Below are 16,379 nucleotides of genomic sequence, written 5' to 3'. Positions count from 1 at the left end.
ACACACAAACACAGAGGATATCCTTTCATGGTTTTACTAACAGAAGTATAGTTTTACTGCATTCTTCCAGCTCACAAAACTTTAACAACAGATCTGGAAAATTTAACATAAAAAACTCTTGTTCCCCCTGATTTCCAAGCTGTTACTCACCCATACAGGCACGTAACACCTGAGAATTCAAAGGTTTTTACAAGAGGAAAAGAAAAGGCAGAAAATAAAAATCAGTATTTGCATTTCTGAAATTAAGAAACCTTGGGACACTCCATCTGTCACTAACACTTTGATCAACCTTCTTATACATCCTGGCAGACATCAACTGTGAACTAGCAAGCTTTGTTTGGCTAAAAAGAAAATATTAAAAGCCTCATCCACTGCTGTCACAGTCCAGTTTGGGTTGCACAACATTTTTCATGCATGTTGCGTATGTTCATCAGAACTTGATTGTTCTTGATTGAAAGTATTGATGCTTTCTCAATACTGCCTTCCCTGTGGGCTAAGCACCCATCACAATAGAGAAAAATGTGTGGCACCACAGAAAAGCTATAGCTCTCTGCTAAATTTCTAAAGCCACCTGCTCTGCTTAAATTTCTCATTCTTCCTCAAAACATACAGCCTTTGCTGAGGAAGTCTTAGGAAAAGTACGTTTTCCTTAGCTGGACTCGTGCATAGAAAAAAGCCTCATTCTCATGTCCTTCTCACGAATTTGGGATTCCGTCCTCTTTTACCCCACCTTGAATTACAGCTCACCTCCCACTGCTTCCCTAATACCAGGCTCATCCCTCAAATAAGAGGCTCTGGAGTACCTATTCATAGGATATTCCTGAGCTGCCTCTCAAACATTCGACCATCTCTCAATTCTTTCTCAGAGTTTTAAAGTTCTTTCAGTCATCTACTAGAGAAGCTGCAAAAGCAACTTCAAATATTACTATATTTTCCCCCCCTTATATTTTCCAAGGAAACAACTACACTGTCTCTCACACTCTTTTCCCCTTGTTTCCCTGGTCAGCTAACTCTGATGAAATCAGGCAAGCCCTTTATATTTTTCTGATTCCATTAGGAATTTTTTAATCCTGCTGGTAGTTTTACTAAATGTTAAATTTTCTATAGACTGAGGGGGGACAGGGGGACACGACACGACCCCAAACCACACTAACTAAAGTTTCAAAATAAACAGCCTGGTCTTCAAATCACAGGAATGCAGAGTAGGAGAGGGTATCAAAAGGTCATCCTCCTGTCCCAAGCAAGGAGTAATCTCACCTGGGTCAGTTTTGCTAGATGCAGGTTTAACCTGTTCTGTAAGTTCTGCATGATGGAGGCTCCCTACCCTTTGTAGCAGTCTGTGTCAGCACTTCACTAACATTACAAAGTATTTCCACAGCATCTAATATGAATCTTCCTTTCTGAAATTTAAGTTCTTGCTCCACCTTGCATGGACACGAAAAACAGAACATTGCCATGTCTTCCAACAGCTTCTTACATACCTGGACAATTCTGATTTTCCTTCTTGGTCTTCTTTTCCGTAGAGTCAGTCTTTTCAATTTGTCCTCTGAAGTCTTATTTCCTGCATACCTGATTACTCTTGCTACTGACCTCTGGTGTCTCTCCAGTTGTTCACTATTTGTCTTAAGAGCAACAGCACTGGTGCATGGGTGCACTGTTGTAATTAAGGCCATAATAACCAGTGAAGAGTTGAATGCTTAATTCATGGTTCTTGCAGGTTACCGTCACGTTAAATACACGACAACTGCCTCTCTGCACAACAGCAACAACACTGATTTATTATGTGCAACTGCACAACACTGACTCCTACTCAATATACATCTACCACAAGCCCAAGAACTGTTCCACAATTGCTGCCACTTGGGAGGCTGAAAACTTCTATTGAAATATTGTAACATTCCATTTTCCCCTCTGAATTCAATCCCAACTGGAAAACTCATTTGTTCAATTCAGATTATTTTTATATCAGCAGGTCTTCCATCCTACTTATATCACGTACTTTCAAGTCACCTACAAACAAATATATTCTCTGTACTGAACTCTGTCAAGGTCCGTTTCAACAATGAGCAAGTGATAACAGTTTCCTGGGCACAATCCCCCAGCTAGCTTGCCCATATACTTAAGCCATTTAAACCACGCTCCCCACTGACGTCTAACACAACCATGCGCGTCAGTGTCAAATCCTTAATTTTTTGCTCATTCTTAAGCAGAAGCAAAATGCAATACCTGCCACATTACGTAAAAAGATCCCATAAATCTGGTGTATTTACTTTTTAAAGCCATGTGCAAGATGCAGTTTTAATTAGGGAAAGATATAAGAAAAGTACAATGACAAGTAGTCAATTTCCACAAGATATGCCTATAAAGAAAACCAAACAATCCAGCTGTTTCACCTGCATTCTCTTTACATTTGTTCCTACCATAGAGCTGCCTGCTGAAGAGAGCACTGCAGTTGCACATGGAGCTCAGGAACAAGGGTTAAGTCTACACTGGTCAAGCAGGGACCAAAGCCAGTTTCTCTACCTTTGCTTTAAGCTGGTAGGACACACGGCCAACTTACGCAAACAGTGCGTTGCTTTTGCTCAAGAAATCCACTCACCGCTGCAGAAGAACTCTCCCCATACTATGTGGGGCCGGGTATGAATTACCATCTAGAATTGCTTGACTAGGTTTCAAAGTCCACCAAAGAACCCTTGAAGACACGCAGTGCTTTGTATGTTTTTGTTCTTTTTAAATTAGTCTTTTGGCACAGGTATAATCAAGGTCTTTAATCGCATAAATTCATGATTCTTAAATTACAAAACCATTTTTTTCCCCACAGCCTTAGCTAAACATTGTGATGTTATTAGATTGTTTCCAAAAATACTAGTTGACAGAAGACATTTATAATAAATATATAGCCAACCTTACATCATTCTATATTAAGTATAAAACACTGAAAACTCTCAGTCATATTTCTCATTACAATTATGTACTACAAATAGCATTCTACTTCACTACTTTCTTTCTAAGCTGTGTGGTTATAGAAAGCAGATAATGCTTGATAAGCATGTGTGTGTTTCATCCTTAAAGTTACCTGAAACCTAAATCAAAAATAAGAGAACTCAAAAATAAGTTTTACACACAGGATGGAATTCTGTAGGAATAAGTTTGCAAGGATTGTGTAAACAATTATGTCAAAACATGAGAAATTACTTAAAACACCAGGGATTCACATATGACTATCACTTAACACTGCCTGTTACATAATTAAGACATTTACAACAGGAGAAATACCCAGAAATACCGAGCCAGGCAAGATGGGAGTTGGGGATTCTCAGCTTCAACATGTCTGAATTCTGACTGCTATGCACTTGCTGCCAGCACGTGGAAATTAGAGCAAAGTCATGACAAAATTTTACAGCACAAATCTCCCAAGCTAGCATGGTATTTTCCTTTTAATCACAACAGCCTGAAACCACAAAGATGCTTTGAAGAGTGATAACACATAATTTTACATAAATTCTGATTATTAGTCAATTAACATGAAGTTTTACACTAACACTGATGACAATGTGCCACTCCCAAGTGCACAGGTTTCCTCTCAGAATGGATAATATTAAGGCAAGCATAGGTTAATTTAGAATATGACAGCTCAGTATCATTAGACATCATTAGCTAACAAACCAGGAAATTGTTTATTTAGTTGATTTGGAGGTGGTGTTGGTTGGTTTGGTTAGGTTTTTTTGTTGTTTTGCATTATTGCTGCTGTAGTGGTTTTGTGTGGAGGGCTGTGTTCGCGGGGGCACAGGGTGGCTTCTGTGGGAAGGTGCCAGCAGCTTCCCCCGTGCCCGATGGAGCCGATGCCAGCCGGCTCCCAGACGGACCCGCTGCTGGCCAAGGCCGAGCCCGGCAGCGACGCTGGCAGCGCCTCTGGGATAACGGGTTTCAAAAGGGGGAAAGTTCCTGCGCAAGAGCAGCTGCAGGGGGAGAGGGGAGGGAGCCCGTGGGAGAGCAACAGCCCTGCAGCCCCCCAGGCCAGGGCAGGAGGGGGCCGGGGGGGCTCCAGGCGCCGGAGCCCGTGGGGAAGCCCCCGGCGAGGCAGGCTAATTTCCCTGAGTTGAGTCCGTATTGCCCGTGCCGGTATTTGGTGAGTGATCTCCCTGCCCTTACCTCAACCCACAAGCTTTTTGTTCTATTTTCTCTCCCCTGTCTGGGTGAGGAGGGCAGTGATCAGAGCAGCTTCAGTGGGCACCTGGCATCCAGCCAAGGTCAAACCATCACAGTTATTTTCCAACTAAGCAGAGTTTCCCCAAAGAAGATAGAGGTTGTTGGATTACAAAGTTGTAAGTTTAAACCAAATAGATTACCATTTAGAATTACATACATAGTACAACTTAATTGTAACTCACCTTTAAATAGAGTACAAGTTCGTAAACAGAAATACCTACTAAATATCTAATTCAATGAAGCTGGAAGCCAGGCATGGCAAATGACTTCCTACTTTCCAACAAGAAAACATAAGAAATCAAGAGTTTCTCTTTTTACCAGCATTGCCCACAAATACAAAGCAAGGCAGAGAGAACTCCTGGGGTAGAAGCAGTTTTGAAGAGAAGTCAAATTAAGGGACTATACAAATTCACATGCAATACAGTATCCCCCTCAAGGTAACTTACCTCAATGTCTTGTAGGCTGAACTCTTTTTGATCTTTAAAGTTTGCAGCTCCTGCACTCAGTTCCATCAGCATTTTTGCTATTTCTGGTTTTATTGCTGCTGTGAGTCGACTCGCTGCTTCCATGACATGTTCCTGCACGTCTTTCAGTTGCATAGCTGCCTTAGAATAGTGTGAGTTCCTAAATACACTGCTGAAAAGGTCTGTAAGGAAAGTGCTTGTACGGCAAAACACATTGAGTGCATCCAGGTATTTGGAGATTCCCTGCTGGATGTCTGCGATCGGAGTAGTATGGGACACAGGGTGGTTACAACTGCCCGCAGCAGCTGAGGAGACCAAAGGGGATGCTGGGGTTGTACATGCCAGCGGTGCGCTCAGGGTCCTGCCTAGCTCAGGCATTTGATACTGCTGGTGTTGCTGCACTTTCTGCTTGGACCCGCCAAGCAAAAAGCGCCGCTTATAGTCCATTTTGCTTTCTTGTGCACTACAGCAATACATAAGTGAGTGCTTGTCCAAAGATTCCTTGAATTAACAATCACTTGTCAAACTCCTCCTTCAAATATATAGTTATGTACAGTAACAGTGGAGTACTGTGTACATAGGTTTCACAAAAGGCATTTCAAAAAGGCAAGCGTCTGTATAATCTGTATCAGCAGTGAGAAAGGCAGCAGATTTGCTGACTTCGTATTTCAGTGTTCAGTGCAGCCCTGCTGCAGTTATAAACTGTACTCAAAAAGCAAGCCGAAGTATCTTAATAATGCTCTGTCTCGTTTGGTATTCCACTCTGCACACAGAAAAGCAACACTGGAGCAGAGAAGTTATCGCCTACGATTTCTTCATGAGCATATTATTGTCACTTGCTGTGACGTCTACAAAAGTTATTTTTTTCAATGCAAATAATAGTTTTAGAAGCAATATCTTAAAACAATTTTCCCATTAGTAATACCAGGAAAAGTGGAGCAAACCACCGATCAACAGCGATTGTAAAAGCAGTGCAGAGGCTCCTTTCTTGAAAAAGCAAATCCTTACGTCAGCAGATCAAGTATCTTCAAATGTCTTGACAGATCCAGTCTGCCAAATTAGTTCACTTGTAGTGTCTCTTCTTAATACGGGGAGGGGAGGGGGGGGTGGGGGGGAAATCTGGACTCTGTTTACAGAAGACTTTGCAAATATAAGCTATTAAAAATTAGAGTGTTTATTATTGCAAGCCTTCTTCCCCTTTCCTTGTTTGTTGAGGTAGTTGTTTCCGTTGTAACGTTAAGAAGTGGTGCTTCCAGACTGCATTTGCCCTCAATTGTAGACTCAGAACAAAAATGCACAAATGTATTTGTAAGGCCTCTAGGTCATTTCCTGTGAAGGGGAAAAAAAAAAAAAGTTTAAAATGTTATGGAACATTGAGAAGGTTTAAGATTTTAACTCCTGCAGTGTCCTGTTATACTTTCTAGGCCTATGTTGTCAACAATGCACAAGATCGAAACGAAGGGAGAGTTGCACTGGCATTTTAAAAGGCAGTTACAAGCTGGTGTCATCCTGTTGCTAAATGCAACGCTGCTGAATATTTTCCTATTATTTCTCCTGTTCTAGCCTGTCAAACTTAAAGAGTGTAGTTAATCCCCAGTGCAACCCTTACACAGTTAACAACAGCACAAGGCTATTAATGCAGAGCTCAGGGGGAGTTAATCCCATTTTCTAACCTCATCCTTTTAAAATAATTTAAGAATTAAGTCAATGAAACCTTTTTTCACACACTATAATTTATAGCAGAAATCTGAGAAACCCATTCATTTTAATAATTTACTAAATCAATGATACAGGTCCTTGAGCTTTTTTTCAGTACAATGGCAGACAAAACTGTCTATATCCTAACTGAGTTTAGCTGAAAAATACAGCATACACATCCCATTGCAGATGACAGACAGCATCTATTCACACACAAGAAATTATATGAGGCAGAACTGCCTAACAGATTGGCCTAAATAACGCTCTCACCAGACATGAAAGTAAGGAGGAAATACAGCTTCTAGCACTGCCCTGGTCCTGCTAGCAAACTGGTGCAACTGGAGAGCCAAGAATGCTTTCTTGAAGGCCTTTGTAGGAAGATGAACAGAGTGTGAGCAGTGAGAAAGGGTCAGTTTGCAGCAGGACACATTGATGGCCAGGCTGGAGAAACTGGAGTTTCAAAGGTCTTTTCCAACCTAAATGATTCTATGAATCTGGAAAAGGGCATGAAGATTTTTAAGCCCTTACCCTTAGCCAAACACAGCTCTTAACTGGAAAGGGCTTTGCATCTCGTGATCATGTTTGCAAGTTGGAGTCATATATCCATACAATGGTCAGTAATCCTAGGTACTCATTTACATATCTTTATATACAGATTTTATATAAACACACACATATATTTATACACACCTGTGCGTGACAAGATTTTTATTTTTTTAATGCACTATGAATTTACAGCTTGCCAATTAATCCCACCTCAATCATCTTCCTGTCTTCTGTGCCAGAGTTAGGACTGCATTGACCTAATTACCTCTTACCCCACCAGGGGGGTTAGGGTGAGCAACCCCACACTAATGTCCTGAACAGGTAACTTTCTACAGCGTTCCCTGCTTTGAGACAGAAATGTTCTATTTCTTGAGACTGCAGAAGACACCAATTAACAATGTCAGGACATTATCAGAAGGAAAGCACAATGTGGAGAAAATTTGTTCATTCAGTTTATCTAGTCCTAGCTATTAGTCACACTTTAGGCTGCTCTCTCCCTCTCCTACACAGACACATAACTTGATCTCATCAAATAAGGCCATTCTTTTTTTTACTGCAGCAATTGCAATGTACAAGGCTAATATCAAACAATAATTCATAATAGGATTTTCTTCCCTAAGCACTTGAAAGACTAATCCAGATGTAACAGGAAGGAGCCCTTTAATTCAACAACACAGTGTTCCTTTAGCTGTTAGATTTGAGATACGAAACCTGTATTAATATTGTCAAAATGGTTGGGGAATACAGATTTAATCTTCAGTCAAAATTTCTTATTCCCACCTGTCTGAACAAACAGGATATCAACTCATTCACACAATGTGTTTTGACACATATGTATGATACAAAACCCTCACAGATAAAAAAAAAAGGCAAGACATAGCAGGACAAAACAATATATAGAACCAGATACTTCACACCCACTAAAACAACACACAAGTTGTTCAGGAAGCCATTGCTGTAGGGGGTTCTGCTTCTGAGATCTAGCGCAAATATTCTTAGGTATTCTAACTTTTTAGAACATGATAAAAAGATAAAACACAACAGAAATTTCCATACACATTTCAGTACCCCTTAAAATACTCTAAGTCGATTTCTTTCTTTCCTAACTACTTTATACTTCTCTCAATATTCACACTGAATGCATGAAAATGCAATAAACCCATTAAAAATTGAATTTTCTGGGAGGTCTTGATATTATACATATAACTGAAAATGGTTTTGTCTTGCTTTAACAAGCTATGATGCCTTACAGTGGAAAGCATGATCAAATTGGTTTTCCTGATTGCATAAAAATGTAGATGGAACAAAAGAGTTGGTTAATTTATATGCATTGTATAAGTAAATTGGTGATTATTTTCCCTAAGTAGACACGAATTTCACATTGCAGAGGAACTTAAGAAATGCTTATGAAACATCTAAATGTTAATTAACACCAAAAGCAGAAAAAGCTAAGAAGGGGGTTTCAAGCTATACAATACTGCGTTGGATAAGCAAATTAGAGATGCACTACAATTTGGTGGTTCTGATTACACACTGATTATTATTACACTTTCAGGATCAAGCTAAGACACTGAACTCACCATCTGAAACTGCCTGATATTTAGCCAATGTATAAAACTGCTACCTCCTAAAAGAACATAAATGCAATGGGGGAGGGGGATGGGGAGGGGGAAAGGTGTTTTCATATCTTCTACAGATTATAAACAAATACGAGAAATCATTGTGGTTTACTTCTAGACAATTTCATAGCCAAAGCTGCATGTACTTATTCAACATGCAACTTACGATTACTTGACAACTTCAACATTCCCTTGTAATAAAATTAACACAAAAGCTTAAAGAGCTTATATCTTCAGCATCTAAAGAAGTATTTATTTAGAGGGAGGAAAGCTACAGTTTTCAACACTTCTCAACACTAGGCATGCAGGTAAATGCTACGTATCTTACACTTTCTATAATGAGATCTCCAACATGCTACGTACAAAATAAACATTCTTCCTTTTCCATCTTTTCCCGAAAAACTGAAGTGGAGAACATTCCCACACTCTCCTCTCCCTTTCCCAGTGCTTTGGTTCCCCCACTGCTCTTGGTGCATGGACTTAACTGGTGGCTCCATATTGTAACTATCTGAACTTTATACCAAATCTAAATCTTGCCATAATAGCAGGAAAAAAACCCAAATAAACCGAAGTGGCTCATTCTAGTGATACAAGAACAGCATGCTATTAATCAAAAAATATAAATGTTAAGCTTGTACTTTACTTCGCAGAAAACAAAAATATTCACAGAAATCAAATGTAGAAAATATAAAAAATGTCAGCACGCCATAAATAAACTGCATTCCTTCCTTTATGTCATCAAGGCCAAAACAGTGTTCTTCCTATACTATTAGACATTATAAATAGAACTAATATATAATATAAAAACCAAGCTCCATACTGAACACTATGCTGCTGAAAGCTGTAAAACACTACTGAAAAAGCTCACCACGTTGTTTATGTGTTTATATATGTTTATAGTTAAGGAACTGCTACTAGTTTGAACTATTTGAACTTCCACAGAGAATCAAGCAGATATCTAAACGAGCTGCTCTAAAAATGGCATAGAGGAAACAGAAATTGCATGAAAATGACTGCTTATGCAAATCAAGTTCACTATTCTTTTTCTAAATGCAACATCCCCAATTTTTTGCTTAGATACTTCCTAGAAACTTAAAAGTATTTCCTCCATATTCACTGACTGTAAGAGACAAATTAACAGGGAAGACTTTCAACAAACAGAATCTGGCACCTCCCAGTTTCTGTTCTGGGCCAGCAATAAGCAGTCTAATCCCCCATCCGTCCAGTTTGGGATGGCCCTCCTAGAAACGGCGGCAACTTTTTCCCTGAATCAACACAGGAAATTGAGCAGAGGAAGTAGTAAGTAAAACGTACAAGTCTTTCACTAGTTGGTTTAGTTACACAATTACCCATACTATCAACTTCCTTTCAGACAACTTCATTTACCATCCACATGAATGCTTTGCGGGCCATAGTGGTTAAAAACTTTCTGATTTAAAAAAAAAAAAAACTTTTTATCAGGCTTTAAAAAAATTCCGATCTCAGTTTTAAAAACTGATTGCAAAGATGTTCTTTATGAATTCTACTGTCCTTTCAGTGAATGTGCAATATAACATATACAAGTAAGATAATCCAAAATACTTGAGCTAAACTTTCTGAAAGTAACACTTCCAGATATTGCACATCCGCTTTAGTTTTATGAGACAGATTCCAAATCTCAGGATGAACAAGCACCATTCATGTGAAACAATGAAATATGAAAGCAACTAATTCAATTATTGTTCCAAAAAAAGTAGCTCCAAAAGAAACAACCCAGAACAGCGAGATTGCTTACCAGGGAAAAGCCTGAACAAACAAAGCCTACAGCAAGGCCAAAAGGCCAGCCAGCTGCTAGAGCCAAGGGCCTCCTGTCCAGAACACACCAATTCCCTCTCGCGTTTAGTCACACAAAGCCCGTGCAAATCCACAAGTTACTCCGCTATGGAAGGCATCATTCCACCTTCAAGTTCTGCTGTCACTGATGCGTACATCAGATTCATCAGCTGGCCAGGCCACCCAACATCCAAATGGGGATACCTTAGAAAAGAATTCAAATATCCCAAATGGTCTTCAACACTCGAGTAGCAAACCGGGAGCAGAACTGTAGGGGAAGCCCACACCCTATTTCCTGAACACCAGTCTTCCACTGGCTGGCTCAGAACAAAAAACGTCACCAGCCGAGGCCCAAGGAACGTCAATTTGTGTATGAGCACCTCACAACACACCTACAAACATCCTGACCAAGGGTACGCAGCAGCCTCAGGCTGGGACCCCCAGCAGAGAGCAACACCCAGCCCTGACCCAAAGCCAAGCACACAGCACATCGCAAGATGGGCTCCGCTGCTCTGCTCCCCCCGAGCGCACACTGGACAGGGCGAAGGCAGGGAGGCGACAGCAAGGACAGAAGAGACAACAGCAAGGGATTCTGGAGAAGGGAGCACTGAGAGTCCCAACTATGAAAAGGCTTCAAACCAGTAGCCTACACGAAAGCACAGGCACAGTACTTAAACATGAAAAATTGAAATTCAGTCCCGGATAGGGGCCTTGTAAAGTAGACCATACCAGCACGCCCAAGACACAAATGAACCATACCAGACCCTCATCCAGAGGGTAGAACCACAGGCTGTGTTCAGTGTAAGGGGTTAGTTCTGGCTTCTCCTTTTAGACAGGCTACTAACTGTAGGTAAGAACATCAGTGAGCTAAAACAGATGGTGGAAAATCTTTCCTCCAAATAAACTTTTCTGAATCCTCCTAAACAAACAGGTTAAGCAAAACAGTCAAGTGGTCCCAACTACTTTTGGAGCAGGATTTTAAGACAGACATCAATATAGCATCCTACAGATTTTTAACTCTTGAGTTGATTCATTTTACACTATCCCAAACTAAAAATGGATTACACCTACAGCTATACAGTGTGTTCAGCATTTACAAAACATACCCATTCAAAAATACAAGAAATTGGAAACCACATACCAGAGATTCTATATAAAGAATATTAGAATTTCAGTCACAAGTCTCATAACATGAGAAATTAAATTCTGATTTCAACTACACCATCTCCATTACTCTCAATTAATACATCATACCTATTAATATTAAAATTGCCATAAGAATGACAACTGTGTAATATACTCAGGCCATCCATAAAGAGGAAATGCATAGAATGGGGGTGGGGCTTTAAAAATTTCTTTCAAATTTTAAATGCTGTCTTGGACATAAAACTTTTCAGAGTAATACAAGAGCTGAAACTCTGTTTTGAAAGTTAAAACTTTTCAGTCAACAAGAAAGGCCATCTCCAAGTAATGCTGACTGGCAGAAAATATGCATTAATCTCTGACACCAACTATTTTGCACCTGTAATTTCTTACCAACACATCATAAATACTTAAAGCATGCAAATGCTTTTATAGGGGTTGACAAGTATCATTATCTTCAGCAGCAGGGCAAACGAGGCTGACAGTTTCTCAGGCCTCACTCCACGCAGCTGTCAGGATGCAGGCACACGATGAAATCCCCAGCAGCCCGCGAGCGCCAGCAGGGAAAGGACACGCGTCCTGGTAGCTCAGCCTATTGTCAGGCAACACACGTCACCAAACCCCAATTGCTTTTGGTCAGGGGCCCGGACTTGGGCTACAGAGCCAGAAAGGAAAGGCAACCTCGCTTTTCAAGACCGATAGCCTTTCTAAAAGGGTGGGCTGCAGCCACGAGAAGACCCAGGCACCTCCTCTATGATTTTTTGGTTGCTTGGTTTTTTTGTCATTGAAGTTGTAAAAATCTCCTATTAGAGGATGACAAGGGGAAAAAGAGGAGGAGAGAGAGAAATAGCCTATTATACCAACATCATTTTACTTCTTGTTAGCTCATGAATTGCTTATTGGGATTCCTTTTTGGCTGCTTGCCCAGAGCAGTTGGAGGAAAAAACCAAACCAAAACAAAAAATAAGCAAGCCAACCCTTAGCAATCCCATGAAGCTCCAGTTGGAAACATCCACCTTCAAGGGTCTTCCCTTCCTAATACCAACTCACCACTCCAGCTGCTCTCCTGGCCACTCACTCCAGCATTAGATGGTTGTCAACAGCCACAGTGTTAAAACCAGTTCAGTGCCTTCCCTCCCACCAGTTGGGGACCATAGCTCACAGGATATACTCTACAGGGACTATGTAGTTAGTTTAACCTGATCGTCCTATTTCAATGTATGCAAACCTAAACAGAACAACTTATCAATACAGAAACTGATCTCATTTACCAGTGAAGCAATTACAAACAGAAACATGGAGATTTTTTAAACCTAAATCGAAGGCTTCAGCAAGTTGGTTTTATTAACTCAAAGACCGATTTCACCGATGAAATACTTATCTAATACTCACAGACAGTCTCTGAACTAATTTATTATGTCTCTGTCTAGAGTTTTCTTCCCTTCAAAATGACCCTCCTTGAAACAAACCTATTAACTCCTTTGTTTCTTTTGCACTTAGACTAAAAAAAATCCTCTAGAGGCACAGCTATGCTAGATGCCCTAAATGACAAGCAAAGACAAAAATACCCCCATGCCCTGCCCTCCCCAAAAATAAACCACCACCAACTCTGTTGTGAAAACCACTCGGAAACTGAGAGAACTGGAAAAGGCTGAAGAACACTGTATTTCTGGAGCTAGGTAAGGGCTAAGAGTCTTGCCTGGTCAGCACTACACCACCTCACTTCCAACCCTTAACCCTCCAGAAAAGAATCCATAGCTTACACTCCCTATGAAACACACATGGAAGGTAGGTATCTCTGAATCAGATTTAGAGTTGTCAGTCCACTGAGCTGCATTTTTCCAGGGCAGAGCCTACAGTGTGTCAGGACACGTCTTACCTTTTGTTTGAACTAAAACACGTAATACACCAAATAGCACAAACTCAAGTCTCAGCAATAAGATATAACAGCAAAAGGAAACATCGGTGAAAGGAATGTGTTAAACCAGACCTTTCAGACACGGGTGCCTCCCTGAACGTCAAAAATAGATGTCCGTGTCAGATCAGGATCACTGTTTCAATCCTCCCTTGGCAATAGGTGCTTATGTTATCTATTTTGAAAGCAGGACCAGCTCCCTTCTGACAGAGAACTGTGGGTGCAGATAAGAAGGAAAAGAAAATAACGTCTATTTTCTTTTGGTTCAGTAGCCTAACAAAGCATTTGCACGCAGCATGAGAAATTCCCATGCAATGTGATTGTCAGCCAGAGGAGACTCAAGATTCCACCTCTCATCTCCCAAAAGGGTGCACTTAACATCAGCCACAAGCATACTCTCTCTCCTGCTCTCTCACCAGAGCTGTAAAATGCACTAAGATGAAGAAAAGGCTCACAGGAACACAACAATGGTGAGCGTGAACAGCACAAGCTTTCTGTAGAACAGGCACAGCTCTGCCTCCCAGAACAAGTTGCCTACAGAATTCTTTAATTCTGGGCACTACCTGCAGGACTGCTTGGGAAAAGATGCCTGAACACACTGAAAGCCAGGCACTTGCAGCCAGCCATCGCAAAAAATACACTTTTCTTTAAAACGGAGTGAAGAACTAAAGGCCATGTTTTCAAGACAGGAATGAAGAGCTGACAATTTTTAGAAGTCTTGACAATAAGTTAACATCTACTCCTATAAATAACCTTTCTCAGTCACAGACTTCACTTCCTGCTGAAGGGAAGGCAGGAAGAAAAGGCTGAACTAGAGATATATTTAATTAAAGCATACGTGGAACAGGAATATTACTTGGTCAGGCATGTGCCTCACGGTCCAGTTACAGCCATTTGAGATAATTCCCACTCACCCACCCTCCTCCCAAGTCTTCCTTGCAAACCCACTCAGCTCATCGTACATGCAGCACTTGAAGTCTCCTAAACTACAGTGGAAGCCACCTATGTTCAATTATTCTTCACACTTACAGCTTCACTTCTAAATACAGTAAGCACGGCGTCTAGGATGGTATTTCCTTGTTAAAACTTCACAGAAAAAACAAGCATTAAAAAAGTGTTTCTCAGTTCTGTAGTAACTACATTTCCCATGCTTCTGTGTAAGACCAGCTTTCACAGGGCAAGGGGGAACACAGTATGACAACAACCACCAAACAAAATAAAAATACTACAATCCTATAATCTCATAGCCAACATCTTGAACCTTTCGGCTCACTTCAGCAATGGACTTAACAATATGATTAGTTCCAGTAAAGTCAGTGGCATCTCTCGCATACTCAAGTGAGAGTTAAATCTCCTTGTTAAATCATGAATTACAGCTCTCCAGCAGAAGCAAATGCCGTCTGTATTTCTCAGTATCATTCACCAGGAAGAGAGATCTTTAATACACATTTTAAAATGCATGCTAAAAATTTCTACCAAAATTTTTTAGAGGTTTAGGAAATCGCCTTGAAGAGCTTAGTTACTGCTGAGTCAGTGTAGATCAAGAATCAGAAGCCTCTATGCAGAGCTTTATTCCCACTGGCTTAAAATTATTTGTCCATGAACCCAAATACTGCATAAAAAGCTTCTGCACCTAGCAAAATGGGAATAACTCCCACCCTTTGGAAAAATACTTAATAACTGAAATACATTCTATAAATGTTACCTTCAATACACCATATTCCAAAAGTTAGGTGTTTCTGAGGAAATTTTTATTGCCCCAAACACATCATGCCTTAAACAAGAATTGAAAAGACAAACAAGAATAAGAACCCAAGTCAAATACTACAACATTGTGGTGGGCTGACCCTGGCTGGACACCAGGTGCCCAAAGTCACTCTATCACTCCCCCTCCTAAACCAGACAGGGGAGAGAAAGTGTCATGAAAGCTTCATGGGTCAAAATAAAGATTGAGAGATCATTTGGTAATTACCATCACAGGCAAAACTGACTCAGCTCAGGGAAATTAGTTTTATCTACAGGGTCCCTCCCACGGGGGACAGTCCTGCACAAACTTTTGCAACCTGAGTCCTTCCCATGAGCTGTGGTTCTTCACACCCTGCCCTGGCCTGGGTCGCTCCTAGGGGTGCAGCCCCCAGGCCCAGCCGGCTCCAGCGCGGTCCCCAGCACTGCCCGCAGCCCTGCCCCAGCCTGGGCTCCTCCATGGGGCCACAGGTCCCGCCAGGAGCTGCTCCAGCCTGACTGCCCACGGGTCACAGCCTCCTCCGGGCATCCCCGGCCCCAGCCTAGGGTCCCAGGGGCTGCGGGTGGGGGTCTGCTCCCCGTTACCCCCCGGGGCTGGGGGCACAGCCTGCCTCGCCGGGGGCTTCCCCACGGGCTCCGGCGCCTGGAGCCCCCCCGGCCCCCTCCTGCCCTGGCCTGGGGGGCTGCAGGGCTGTTGCTCTCCCACGGGCTCCCTCCCCTCTGCCCCTGCAGCTGCTCTTGCGCAGGAACTTTCCCCCTTTTGAAACCCGTTATCCCAGAGGCGCTGCCAGCGTCGCTGCCGGGCTCGGCCTTGGCCAGCAGCGGGTCCGTCTGGGAGCCGGCTGGCATCGGCTCCATCGGGCACGGGGGAAGCTGCTGGCACCCTCCCACAGAAGCCACCCTGTGCCCCCGCGAACACAGCCCTCCACACAAAACCAGTACAAAGCATTTGGGCATATCATACTACTGGCAGTTATATATGTGTGTGTGTATACATATATATATACACGCACGCACACATACACAGAATGGCATAACTGTACAGGACTGAGGGGCTAAAAGAAGAGACTAGATTCATTACGGATAAATTTATCAACTCACACATGGAAAAACAACGTAGTCTCACATATAAAATGATGGGCTCTAGCCTGATCATTACCGCTTAGGAAGATCATCTAGTGTTACAACTGACTGTTTTTGCTAAAATGTAGCCTGATACTGAATGGCACA

The 16,379-nt window shown here is 41.7% G+C and overlaps 1 protein-coding gene across 2 annotated transcripts in view; it reads right to left on the bottom strand.

Annotated features, from left to right (window-relative positions):
* GARRE1 (granule associated Rac and RHOG effector 1) overlaps nt 1–16,379 on the bottom strand; it is a 62,235-nt gene that overhangs the window by 25,318 nt on the left and 20,538 nt on the right. For both annotated transcript variants that reach the window (XM_040615320.1, XM_040615319.1), the window contains one exon: nt 4,656–6,002. In XM_040615320.1, the coding sequence (XP_040471254.1) occupies nt 4,656–5,150 (495 nt within the window). In that variant the 5' untranslated portion in view covers nt 5,151–6,002. The remainder of the gene's footprint in view (nt 1–4,655; nt 6,003–16,379) is intronic.

Source organism: Falco naumanni, chromosome 15 (assembly GCF_017639655.2).
Source record: "Falco naumanni isolate bFalNau1 chromosome 15, bFalNau1.pat, whole genome shotgun sequence".
In the NCBI taxonomy this organism is placed as follows: domain Eukaryota; kingdom Metazoa; phylum Chordata; class Aves; order Falconiformes; family Falconidae; genus Falco; species Falco naumanni.
This window is presented reverse-complemented; position numbering and strand designations above follow the sequence as displayed.